The 14,114-nt window shown below is 41.7% G+C and overlaps 1 protein-coding gene across 1 annotated transcript in view; it reads right to left on the bottom strand.

Annotated features, from left to right (window-relative positions):
* The window catches only part of PDLIM5 (PDZ and LIM domain 5), a 225,037-nt gene that overhangs the window by 32,138 nt on the left and 178,785 nt on the right, over window positions 1-14,114 (bottom strand). The window contains exon 17 of the mRNA XM_073638258.1: window positions 115-286. Within this exon, the coding sequence (XP_073494359.1) occupies window positions 115-286 (172 nt within the window). The remainder of the gene's footprint in view (window positions 1-114; window positions 287-14,114) is intronic.

Genomic DNA, 14,114 nt, shown 5'->3' with positions numbered 1-14,114 from the left:
CTGATGCCATCATCTCCTGAAGTAGGAACATGGCTAAAAAGTTTGTAATTTAATATTTGCAATTAAATTGTAAAAGAATGTGAACATTTAAAAAATAAAAACCATTTCTCATACCTAATAACTAGGTTACAGATGGCACACATTGGGGTACGTGTTCCTGCAGGGATATGCTCGGCTCTTTGGAAGAGTGTGTCCTGGTCATCCACTGGAGGTGGAGCAAAGGGCTTGTTATTGGCTGCTGGTTTCGCTGTAGGTGGTGCATTAGTAACCCTTCCAGTTGATGGGCCTGAAAGAAAAACGATAAAACAAATAAAATTGTAGCATATTTGTTACAACCCTATTACGGCAAGTTACTGAGTAAATAATTGTGGACGCTTGCTTCGGAAAAAACGTATCCAACTTCCTAACAACTTATTTATGTACTTACTATTCCATTTACACTTGGGCTCTTAATTAGGCCTCATTCATACGTCAGTGCTTAAACACGTACATAAAAAAAGGTACCGGTGTCCATCAGTATTGTGAATAACTGTCATTCCTGTGCCCATTTTTACCATCAGTGTTTTTCACGGATGGATATAGAAATAGGTTACAAAGCTTCTCCTATACTTTGCAATGTTAAACACTGACAGTACATGGATGCTATCCACGTGCTGTATGTGTTTTTGCTGGAAAAACATGGACATGCGAATAGCACCATAGATTATAATGGGTACGTGCTGGATCCATGAAAATAACAGGTATATCATGTATGTGCAACACAAACCCGTTAATGAGGCCTAAGAAATAGGTGCAGACAAAAGCAACAGGTCAAGCTACATATCCCAATTCCTGCAGAGGCCAGAAAAAGCTTCTAAGGCCACGGCCCCACTATCAGTATTTGGTTAGTATTGGGTCAGTATTTTTTCTCAGGAGTGGGAGCCAAAACCAGGTGAGGAACAATCAGAGAAAAGTTATAATAGAAACAAGTAACCAATTCTGCATTTATCACCCACTCCTGGTTTTGGCTCCCACTCCTGAGAAAAAATACTGACCAAATACTGATAGTGGGGCCGTGGCCTAACAGTTTCCTCTGCAGTGCAGACAAGGAAGTACCAAGCAGCTTAGAATTGGGGAAGGAAATGATCATCTAGATATAGATTCTATGTTGGAGTTCTTTTATAACTCAGATGCGTCCCGCCGGTCTGCTGGAATCAACATTCGGCAGTGTTCACATTTGGTCTGAATTCAAGTGTCTGTTGGCTAGGGGCAGACAATATGTGAACGCTGCATTCAATAAGCAGTTGATGATTGGCTGCAGCAACCACATTAGATATTTATCCCAGCAGACAGAAGCACGGTCCATCACAGACTACAGAGGAGTAGCGCCAGTCTCGGAGGCGAGTATCAATGTCTTTTTCTTATCTCCCTGAGACCACTAATAAGGGGTTGTTCTGTAGTGGCTAAAACCTTTATTAGTAAATACAAAAAACAAACTGGTAGAAAAATTTTTTTTATAGTTTTTTTTCTGTAACTTCTCTTCAAGAAAGAAATGAAAACTAATGACTGGTTTGCCTGTACAAATGTGTTTGCAGTGATGCATGTGAAGCATTTACAGGAATAACATTCTCTAAGGAGGTCCTAGAGCACCTGTGTCAAGTAGGAATCTCAGCTATGTACGTGTTGCTATAGTGTATTTGTACATTGATGGTTTTATTTTAATCTTACTCTTTCTGAATTCTCCACAAATTATATAAAGCACCTTTCCGTATTTCATTTTGAATAAGGGACATTTTGTACTAAATACTTGAAAAAAAAAAAAGGAAGCCAGGGGTGGGCAATTAATTTTCCCGAGGGGCCACATGAGAGACCGTGATTGTTGTGGAGAGCAGACACAATAGGCTGAAATTAATACTGCTCAATATTAAGTGATACTTAATTAAATTATTTTATATTAATTGTATGTCAACATACCCAATGTACAATGTAAGCCCTCACATAGCCTCCTATATGCAGCAAGGAGGCAGAAAGTGGTGACAGTGGGTGGTCAATGGGTGGCGGGGGAGGGCAGGCAGCACTTAGCCAAGATCTGCCCTAAGCCATCACCTCGCCATATTGCATAGATTGATGATACTCCAAAAACGGTCTTGAAGGCTAAATCCAATGTGGCCACTTTATAATATGAAGCTATATGTAAAAGAACTACTGAAGCTTTCAATCCTAGAAAATGTAAGCGTTCCAAAAAGGCACTGTATAAATAGAAAACAAAAAGGGAATATGTGCCAGGACAAAAATAATCATGCCAATTATTAAAATAGACTATTAAATACAATTCATAAAAACAACAATATACAGATAATCCCTGTGATACAAACAAGGATTAAAATTGGTGCTCACACACCAATTATAATCCTTGTTTGTATCACTGGGATTTATTTGTATATTGTTTTTATGAATTGTATTTAATAGAGTCTATTTTAATAATTGGCATGATTATTTTTTTCCTGGAACATATCCCCCCTTTTGTATATGTAAATGACCGCAGAATAGCTTGATTGACATCTCCCCCAGCGGCTGGAGGTAGGTGAAGACTACTCGCCCATCTAGACACTTCCTAGAACATATGACTATCTTCAAATATAACCTATAGCTGTTAAAATAAGATGTAATTGGTGTTTCTAACTGCAGACCTTAGAATGATTTTAAATGGGGTTTTCTCAATGTGATGAATGGGTAAAAATTTGTTTTAAAAATCTTCTGGTTCAAGAACAGAGAGGTTTTTAATTCTATATGTCCAACAAGAAAGTCAGTCAAAAAACAATATGAATAAAAGTTCCAGGAAAACATTGCATATATTTTAAAAGCTCCTACAGGCCTAAATGTTTCGGATCACTCATGGATCTGGCACAAATTGGCAATCTTCAGGTGCTCCAGAACAGCCATAATGAGAGCTACCATTTCATGCATAATGAACAATTATGGAAAGCCAATAGTAGCCGTGATAGGATTCATAGCAGTGAATATGTTGCCAACAAGGCAAGACATTTTTATTTTCTTATTCTTGCAAAACATGCCAGTACATTAATAGTTCATTTTTTCAGGATTTCTTTAGTATTGATCTGTTGGTGGGCCTTGAGGACTGGAGTTGGGGAACACTACTTTTTGCTAAGTAAAGAGATCCATATGAAATATATTGGATTAATCACATAACCTCTTCCCTACAGAGGACAGAAAAGTACATCCTCAAATACTGGTTTATGGGCCAACACCTGCCTCAAACATCAGCAACTGGAGCTAACTAGAGACTATGCGGTTTACAGAAATTCTCCAGCATTTTTTATTTTCCCCTCCAAAGTGGAATCACTAATACAATACATGATCCCTGTTTGTAGTAGAATACTTACCTGCCAGTGTCTTCTGCTGTTCTCAGCACCTCTCCGGTCATCTTCTGCTACTTGTGACTTGCCAGATTGCTCCAGCTGGGTGAATTCTAAGTCTCTTCTCAATGTAAGAGCCAGAATGAGGTTCTCAGACTTATATTGAGAGCTTCTGACCGTTTGTTGCAGTCACAAGATAGCGAAACAGGATCGGATCGGTGCTGGTAACAGTAGAAGACAGAGGGTGATCTGTATTTTAATTATGGGCAGGGAACAGAAATCAGTGATACCACTCTCGTGGTGAAATAAAAAAAATTGCTATAATCATTTATCATGCGGTTTAAAATCATAAATCTCTGTCAGAATAATTTAAATGGCTCGGTCAGTCACCCCCCCCCCTTCCTGCAAGATGTTAATCAGGTGCTAATTGGTTGCCAAAGCAAGCCACCCAATCACTGCCATCTTCTCACTCCAATGAAGCACAGCAGTGTTTTGGCTTCATAAGATATTGTTAATTTCCCCATGTACTATATACAACAATGCCACAGTATTGAGGTATAAGCGATCAAATGATCGCAGGTTAAAGTTCCCGAAAGGAGACTAAGAGTAATGTGGAAATTAACTGAAAAAAATGCCTCTAAAAAGATATTTCTACAATAAAAAAGGGTAAACTGTGTAAAGAAAAAAAATGTAAATGGCATAATAATTGCATTTTTTTTTAGGTCATTGCATTTTTTTTTTTAGAGATAAAATTACAGGTCTCTGAAAAACAAACCATTTGGTTTGGGTCTCTATTTTCTAAATGATATATATATATTTTTTTGAACGGCTGAAATGCAAAAAAAAATAAAAACTACACAAGTTTGACATCGAAGCAACTGTATGGACCTGAAAAGTCATGTTGCCAGGACTTTTTTATTACACAGGGAATGCAATAAGTCATACCCATACACCCCCCCCCCCAAAAAAAAAAAAACTGAAGAATTTTATTTCTTGATAATTTCACCCCAGTTCAGGTTCTATATAGTAAAGTGAATGGTGTCAAAACTACAATTCATCGTGCAGAAAAAAAACTTTTGTACAGGTATGTCAAAGCGAAAATAAATAAAAACAAAAAAATAATAAAATGTATGGCTCTTAGAAGAAGGGAAGAAAAAGAAACAAAAACAAAAAAAATGTCCAAGTCATGAAGGAGTAAAATTACATTTAACATGACAAAGGATGGTATGCACAAAAATGCTGGGATTCTGGGTTGAAATCTCACCAAGGTCAACATCTTCAAGGAGTTTTCATGTTCTCCCCGTGTTTGCGTGGGTTTCCTTCCACAATCAAAAGACGTACTGATAGCGAATTTAGATTGTGAGCCCCAATGGCGACAGAGATGATAATGTATGTAAGGCGCTGAGGAATATGATGATGATATATGAGAGAGTAAAATAGATAATAAATGCATGTTGCACACCAGCAATATAACAATGTTAGAAAAAGGTAGAACCAGGTGATCAATTGTTTATGGCACGTAACAGTTTCTGAATGAACAGGACTCCACTAGTGCATAGTTTTCCTGACAGATCAGTTGATAGCACCTTCTCCAAACAAATCTCATGTTTCTCTTTACCATTTAATATTTAACTTTCTATTATTTTCTACCCCACCCTCTTACAGTAAGACATTAGGTTTCAGGCTGGAAGCATATTAGTTGGATGGCTGACATTTACAAATCACCAGCACTTGTCTCACAATGGGCTTTACTTGGTGAAGTCAAAGTTTGTATCAGTTATGACAAGATACATTCCTGTGGCTTGTTGTCACGGACTGAAAAAATAAATCAGGATAAATAGACAAAATGAATTATGCATGTGTTCTACAACTGGCAGATTAGGAAACAGGAGTGGGAGTTCTTGCCTGGTATGGCATGGTCTTTCTTTCTGAACAGTAACTTCAGCACACCTACCTTGTCTGCTAGGGACAGTGGGAGGCAGACAGTTCCGATGCGGATTATTTTTTCTGTACCCCATACTTTTATCGCCACACACACACACACAGATCAGGAGGAGTTAAGAGATTGATATATAGAGTTGTGGGAATAGATTTGGTATAACTTACAATTTATGCATTTTAAGCTATGCTTAAGAGTCCAGTAGGTGGTGCTGCTAAGTGACTGACAGCTGTCTAAGTAGGTGCAGTCATACAGGGAAGTCTCATTAACTGTATTGGATTGCCCCCTGCTGGACTTCTAAATACCGTTTATACTGAACTTAACTATAGAAAAAAGATATAGACCGAACATCCAAAACTTCGACTTTGATTTTTTGCAGCTAAGTAAAAATTTATAAAGCTGAACACGAGGTTTTTAATTAACACTAATCAGACCTGTATGAAGCCCATTGCCACATTATGGCGAAGCTCTTAGTGGATCCCTAACATTAAAGGGGACCTGTCACCAGGTTTTTCCCATATAACCTATGACCACCACCTTCCAGCCCCATGTAACAGCATTCTGTAATACTGTGAATTTAGACGCCAATTGGCCCTGCAAGGCAAAAAAACCCCACGCCTTTTATTATACTCGGCTATGGAGCGGTCCAGTCTGATGGGCGTCGCTGGTCTTTATCCTGCGCTTCCTCTCTTTTTACAATGCTGTCCTTCTTTGCTTCGTGTGGAAGACGCATCCTACGTCATCCACACAGTTTCCCCCTTCGCTCTTGCGCAGGCGTACTTCTCTTGGCCCAACCGAGGGTAAAAAAAAGTACTGTAATACGCATGCATCAGCGCTCTTTGGCCTTTCCCGATGCATGCGCAGAACAGTAAAGATGCAATTTTAGTAGTCATACAATATCTTAAAAGGGGTTGGTTGTCCACTACTAGGACAACCCCTTCTTAAACTAAATATTAGGCCCCGATAAAATGCAGGCTCCGTCCCAGCAGTGTCGGTACTCGCGGTCCCGGGGCTGTGATGCAGTGGAATGACACGTGGTGCCCGGAGCCCAATAAGCGATGGCATAACTGTCCCCGCCTTCGGACAAACTGAACATGAAGAGATAGTCCAGGATGGGTTGCAGCCCGGACGTCCTCTTCATGTTCAGTTCATACGAAAATGGGGACAGTGACTCCAGCACTGATTGGGCGACGGGCATCGTGTGTCATTCCACTGCATCACAGCCCTGGGACTGCGAGTACCGACACCACTGGAATGGAGCCGGCATGGGAGGAGAGTATAGGCTTTATTATATTATCGGGGGTTGAACATTTAGCTTAAGAAGGGGTTGTCCTAGTACTGGACAACCCTCTTTAAAAAGTTCTGTGTTTCGAGGATCTGTCCCCTTCATTAGACCAAAAACAAGACATCTAATATTTTCTTTTTAGTCTGATGAAGGGGAGGAGATCCTTGAAACATGTAACCTTTTAACACACTGTATGAATAATTAGCATCTTTTATCTTACCTCTGGACTGATGCTTCTTTCTATTGGAGTAACAGTACTAATTTTAGTATTTTTTTTTTTTTTTTATTCTAGCTAGCTGAACAGACTGAAACTCCTTTGGAGAAAAGAAGGCACGCCAGTGAACAACAGGCATCAGCAGTCACTGACGTCCTCTTTACCCTGTGTGGTAAGAAGACCGCTAGGCCGGTTTTAGAAAGACTCAGGAACCGGGTTTTCTCTGCAGGCTTTATTGTATGGCATAAAGCCCTGCAGCTCCAGCAAAATAAACACAGCCTTACTGGCAAAACGACAAAACCAAAGGATAAAATATGAGTCCATATGAGTGTGGGGTTCGCCCACACAGGTTGTAGACCAGCCTTCAGCTCCTTCCTGAGCTATGGCTTTCCAGACTGGAGACCATGCCTCTCCAAACACAACAGAAAAAAAAAATAATGAATGAGCATTTAAGCTTGCTCAGCCACACCCTGAGGGGAGGTAGGGTGAATGACTTGCCACCCTCTTTGCCATTCACATAAAGCCACACCCTTTAGACGAGTTAATCTCCAAAATATAACATGATGGAGAAAAGTATGTAGGTTTCAGTTCACACAGGCTAGCAGCCGGAGTGACACATACCTCCCCTTGCATATAACACCAGTGACTCTGTCACACCTGTAACAGGGCGAGATATGCCTTTAACAACAATTTAAGGGTGAGCAACTTATTGGTACTTGTACTTTGTACACTAATTTGTCAAAATGTATTACATGAGGCGCCATAGTCTATGTGCTTTATTTTACATAGTTTCAGAGCAGTACTTAAAAGCTCTATTGGAAAGAGCTTGTAAGAATTGCAAGTTAGACCACAGCAGTGGCTTATAACCTAGAACACAAACAGGAAACTAAAATAAAAAAATACCTCTGTTCTTGAGTATGTTGTTGATTTTTTTATAACTAAATTGCAAAGCTGCTTATTTTTACAAGTACTTTGCAATTTTAGGAATTAAAGGGAACTTGTCAGCAGGATTTTGCTAAGTAAACTACAGACATTGTCATGTTGGTGCTGTTACACTGATTAAAATGATACCTGAGGTGAAGAAATCAGTCTTGTGGTTCATGTGTGTTTGCAGTTTTCGGTTAATGATAATTTCATGTTCTGGGGGAGGACTGTAGGCAGGGTCTTATCTTGGTGCTCTAGGCCAGATCGGACCTGCTCACAGGCAGCCCCAAAGCACAAGTATGTTCTTCATCATAGAGACAGTGTCTCTCTCGCTGTCTTATACATCAATCACTCATACCTACACGGCACTCTCCAGAGACTCTTCTGCAGCAGCACAGAGTATGTCAGCGTCTCCACCACAGCAGCACAGAGTATGTCAGCGTCTCCACCACAGCAGCACAGAGTATGTCAGCGTCTCCACCACAGCAGCACAGAGTATGTCAGCGTCTCCACCACAGCAGCACAGAGTATGTCAGCGTCTCCACCACAGCAGCACAGAGTATGTCAGCGTCTCCACCACAGCAGCACAGAGTATGTCAGCGTCTCCACCACAGCAGCACAGAGTATGTCAGCGTCTCCACCACAGCAGCACAGAGTATGTCAGCAACTCCACCACAGCAGCAGAGTATGTCAGCAACTCCACCACAGCAGCACAGAGTATGTCAGCAACTCCACCACAGCAGCACAGAGTATGTCAGCAACTCCACCACAGCAGCACAGAGTATGTCAGCAACTCCACCACAGCAGCACAGAGTATGTCAGCAACTCCACCACAGCAGCACAGAGTATGTCAGCAACTCCACCACAGCAGCACAGAGTATGTCAGCAACTCCACCAGAGTATGTCAGCAGTCATGCAACAGCAGCACAGAGTAGGTAAGCGACTCCCGCAAAAGCAGCACAGAGTATGTCAGCGACTCCGCCACAGCATCTCTCGCTTTGTCTGTCTCAGACATAGTTCGCTGACATTTTCTGTGCTGCTGTGGAGGAGTCACTGATATACTCTGTGCTGCTGTTGTGGGGGTCGCTGACCTACTCTGTGCGGCTGCATGATTGCTGACATGCTCTGTGCTGCTGTGGTGGAGTCGCTGACACACTCTGTGCTGCTGTGGTGGAGTCTCTTGAGGGGGCTGTGTAGGAATGAGTGGTTGATGTATGATACAGTCTGTCTGTGTCTGTCTCTATGAGGAACATACTTGTGCTTTGGGGCGGGCCTGTGGGGAGGTCTTATCTTGCTGATCTGGCCTAGAACACCAGGATAAGACCCTGCCCACAGTCCTGCCCCGGAGCATGGGCATATCATTAACTCAGAACTGCAAACACTGATTACACAAGAACCACAAGATGGATTTGATCACCTCAGGTATCATTTTAATCAGTGTAACAGCACCAATATGACAATGTCTGTAGTTTACTTAGCAAAATCCTGCTGATAGGTTCCCTCTAGGGTATGTGCATACGATCAGGAGCCGCTGCGGGTTTGAAGCTGGGTGCTTATGCATCGGCAAACCCGCAGCGGCCAGATGTTACAGCACAGTGGATGGGATTTGTAGAAATACTATGTCCACTATGCGTCTCCATGCACCTGCGGATTACCTGCGGACACGGACATGCGGCGCGTCGTTCCAGACCGCAGCATGTCTATTTCTCTTGCGGAATCGCTACAATGTATTGAATGCGGTGAATCCGCATGGTTCAATCAACCCATGCGAATTCACCTGCGTGCAGCGCTTTGGACGCAGCATAAAGTATACGACATTCAAAACGCTGCCTGTCCGGATCATGTGGACATAGCCTTAAAGAACATGAGACAACCTTTTAAGAGAAGCCTCTACAAAGCTTTTTCTTATCAATAAAAAGGAGATGTTCTGTAATATCCTAAATGAACGTAAAAGAAAACCAACATGCATAGTGTGGTACAATGTTTAGGTCATTTTACTTAGCGCTGATAAATAAAAAAATGCACATAAAGTGAGCGACACCCAGCCTAGCCCAAGTATCTGATAATACTACACTGCTTTCCAAGGTGTCTGGAAAATATTTACAGAATGAGAAAAATCTCGACACTCCTAGTCCAGTAACTAACCCCTAAAAACAGATGGTTCTATGAATAATGAGCAGAAAAGTGAAGCTTGCAAATGTCTATTGGCACATTTATCAGATAACTCTGCATTTATGGGGAATTGATGCTGATAAATAGAGATACGTTTAGCAGTAAATGTAGCTGGATTGTGTAGTTACCATGGGGTATGTCTAGGCGTAGTATGAAGAATTTTAAAGATATAGGCCCTGATGCAAACAGTTTTGCCAGAATTATGCCGGTAAACTGTTTAAAATGCTGCAAACGTTTTGATATACAATTTGGTGACTTTATGAATTACTGTCCCAGCCAGCTGTGCCCACCACTTTTCATAAAGTGGGTGGTGCTTTGATTGGAGGGGACGTAGCCAACTTCAGCTGCCAAATTCATCACAATTTATGCCATAAAAGTGAAGTAAACTATGACAGAAATGTACTCCTGTCCCATACTGGAATATATTTCTTGCGTATAGTAGATGAAAAATAAGCCAAATTTTGGGAAATTGCCAATCTTGAAAAATCAATTCCATAGTTCACATGCTTTACCAGATGAAATGTGCAAACTGACGATCTTCCAGTGGTAAGTTTATTGTATACTTTATTAACCTTCTGTACCCGTTGTAGAGAAAGAGATAAGTCATCCCGCAGAAGTCCCAGGCACTAATCTCTCTCCTAGGAACCAATAGTCACACTTAAGGCTTCTAGTTTTATGGCCCCCATTAACACCTTCATACTGTAAACACCATTCACAGTCAGTTAGTACTGTGGAAGGTCGGCTCACTTGGTGGCACATAGAGGTAGACACAGGAACACTGTCTCTTTAAATCTTCTGTGGTTTATTAAGAGCACAGCATAAACCACGACAACGTTAGGAAAACAAACACGGTCTTCCCAGCCTAAGAGGAAAAACAAAACAATGTATGGCACAGTCCTTGTTGCTACGGGTAACCGCCCGTTTCAGGAACAAAACAACTCAAGGTTTAACAAGACAAAACAGCTCCAGGGCTTGTTCCTCCAGACCCACCCCATACCACATGCTCTAAAAGGTCACGTCCCCACTGTCAGTATTTGGTCAGTATTTTTTCTCAGGAGTGGGATCCAAAACCAGGAGTGGGTGATAAATGCAGAATTGGTGACTTGTTTCTATTATACCTTTTCTCTGATTGTTCCCCACCTGGTTTTGGCTCCCACTCCTGAGAAAAAAATACTGACCAAATACTGATAGTGGGGCCGTGGCCAAAGGCTGGGAATTTATCCTCTGACCTCCTCCCTTTCTACAGGTGTTTAATCACCCTAGCACTAAATATGGCTGATTAACCCCTTTTTATACTGTGTGTGTGCTGGAACACTTTTTCTATGTTTATATCACTGAAGCTAACAATCTCAGTGCTACACATCTTTCCTCCAGTACTTTGCCAGTGACTTTGTCACAGTATGTTTTTCAAAATCTAATTGTATAACGTACTAAAGACACCCATACACCTTAGATAGCAGTCGCTCAAAAGCTCATTCAGCTGACAGCTGGTCCCTCTGACCCACCACATATATGCAAACTCTGCTCTCAACATGAAGAGAAGTAGGCGGCTGCCAGAATCCTCAGTGGTGGCTGAAAGAGAATCTGTAACCACAAAATAAATGTTCAAACCCAGCACAAGCGCTAGGTGCCACCATCTAGCAGCAAAGCATCTCGGTCCACCTTCCGGTCTACATGTTTTGCATGAATTTGGTTCCCCCCATCATTCTAAATTGACAGCTCTGGCTTTACATGAGGCAGAGGAGAGTGGAAATAGATGGAAAACAAGTTGGTGGAGGGTGCAATGACCTACTCACCATTGCCAATGGTGCACCAAGTGCCCGTGCTTGGCTTGAATCGTTATTCTGTGCAGACTCCCTTTTAAGGTTGTGTTGCCACAATTTCATAAAAATGCGGAAATTTTACAGCGTTTTCGGAAAATCACGACAACAGAAAACATATCACAAATGCATCATGTGAACACGGCCTTACTCTTCATAAAAGTCTGGCCATATGCATGAACAATACAGTGGGGAAAAAAGTATTTAGTCAGCCACCAATTGTGCAAGTTCTCCCACTTAAAAAGATGAGAGAGGCCTGTAATTTACATCATAGGTAGACCTCAACTATGAGAGACAAAATGAGAAAACAAATCCTGAAAATCACATTGTCTGATTTGGAAAGAAATTTTTTTCAAATTTTGGTGGAAAATAAGTATTTGGTCAATTACAAACAACCAAGATTTCTGGCTCTCACAGACCTGTAACAACTTCTTTAAGTGGCTCCTCTGTCCTCCACTCATTACTTGTAGTACTGGCATCTGTTTGAACTTGTTATCAGTATAAAAGACGCCTGTCCGCAACCTCAAACAGTCACACTCCAAACTACACTATGGTGAAGACCAAAGAGCTGTCGAAGGACACAAAATTGTAGCCCTGCACCAGGCTGGGAAGACTGAATCTGCAATAGGCAAGCAGCTTGGTGGGAAGAAATCAACTGTGGGAGCAATAATTAGAAAATGGAAGACATACAAGACCACTGATAATCTCCCTCGATCTAGGACTCCACACAAGATCTCACCCCATGGGGTCAAAATGATCCCAAGAACGGTGAGCAAAAATCCCAGAACCACACAGAGGGACGTAGTGAATGACCTGCAGGGAGCTGGCACCAATATTACACAGGCTACTATCAGTAACATACTATGCCGCCAGGGACTCAGATCCTGCAGTGCCAGACGTGTCGCCCTAGTTAAGCCATTACATGTCCGGACCAGTCTGCAGTTTGCTAGAGAGCATTGGATGATCCAAAAGAGTATTGGGAGAATGTGATAGTCAGATAAAACCAAAGTAGAACGGTTTGGTAGAAACACAACTCGGCATCTTTGCAGGAAAAAGAATGCCGAGTTGCATCCAAAGAACACCATACCTACTGTGAAGCATGGGGGTGGCAACATCATGCTTTGGTTCTCTGCCAAGGGACCAGGACAACTGATCCGTGAAAGAATGAATGGGGCCATGTATCATGAGATTTTGAGTGCAAACCTCCTTCCATCAGCAAGGACATTGAAAATGAGACGTGGCTAGGTCTTTCAGCATGACAATGATCACAAGCACACCGCCAGGGCAACGAAGGAGTGGCTTCGTAAGAAGCATTTCAAGGTGGCTTAGCCAGTCTCCAGATCTAAACCCTATAGAAAACCTTTGGAGGGAGTTGAAAGTCCATGTTGCCCAGCGACAGCCCCAAAACATCACTGCTCTAGAGGAGATTTGCATGGAGGAATGGGCCAACAGACCAGCAACAGTGTGTGCCAACCTTGTGAAGACTTACAGAAAACATTTGACCTCTGTCATTGCCAACAAAGGATATATAACAAAGTATTGAGATGAACTTTTGTAATTGACCAAATACTTATTTTCCACCAAAATTTGAAAAAAAATTCTTTCCAAATCAGTGGGAGAACTTGTACAATTAGTGGCTGACTAAATACTTTTTTTCCCCACTGTAGGTGGTCAGCAGCTCCTGCTGATATCAACAGTTTCAGCCAAAGTTTGTATGAGGTGTACAGTCCCTTTGCAGAAGACTTACCTGCTGGCACCATTTATCTGAGAAAGCCCGTCTGCTTATATACCACGTTACTCGTTAGAGTTCCTTATAGCTCCTATTTCCATTGCTTATAAAATATATAAAAAGGTTTAGGTACTGTAAAATTCCAGGATGGAACTGCTATTGGTTCCACTATGATAAGAGTGAAAAAGAGAAGACTTGCACAATAGCCTTTGACAAGACGTACATCAAAAGTTGGAGTCAACTGCACTTGTAAGAAGGGCTGTGGAGTTGGAGTCGTGGAGTCTGTGTCCATTTTGGTGGAGTCGGTATAAAATGGACTGACTCCTAAAATATATGATAAATTCGGTACAGTAGTACAATGCAGGATGTGCTGTAAATGTTTTCAGAAGAATTTGGAAAAGTTATGAAATGTCTGCTCTGTTCCTGATCTAAGGACCTCTGCTTTTAGTTCAGTACTGAGGCAGTGCTGTGGAGTTGTGGAGTCAGGGAAATTGAGTCGTCGGAGGTTTGGCTTACTGACTCCCTGCCTGTAAGTGACATTGTGTATCCGTTGAACTGAGATGCACAAATTGTGAAACTCAATGCACTGCCATGTGGGCAACTCTTCCAAAAAAAATGCAAAATAATGCGTACAAGTTGTCTAGACGGTGTCAGCCCTATGGTTTCAGAGTAACT

This window comes from Phyllobates terribilis, unplaced genomic scaffold, assembly GCF_046119375.1.
Source record: "Phyllobates terribilis strain yellow unplaced genomic scaffold, ASM4611937v1 Scaffold_1__5_contigs__length_1240528914, whole genome shotgun sequence".
Taxonomy (NCBI): domain Eukaryota; kingdom Metazoa; phylum Chordata; class Amphibia; order Anura; family Dendrobatidae; genus Phyllobates; species Phyllobates terribilis.
This window is presented reverse-complemented; position numbering and strand designations above follow the sequence as displayed.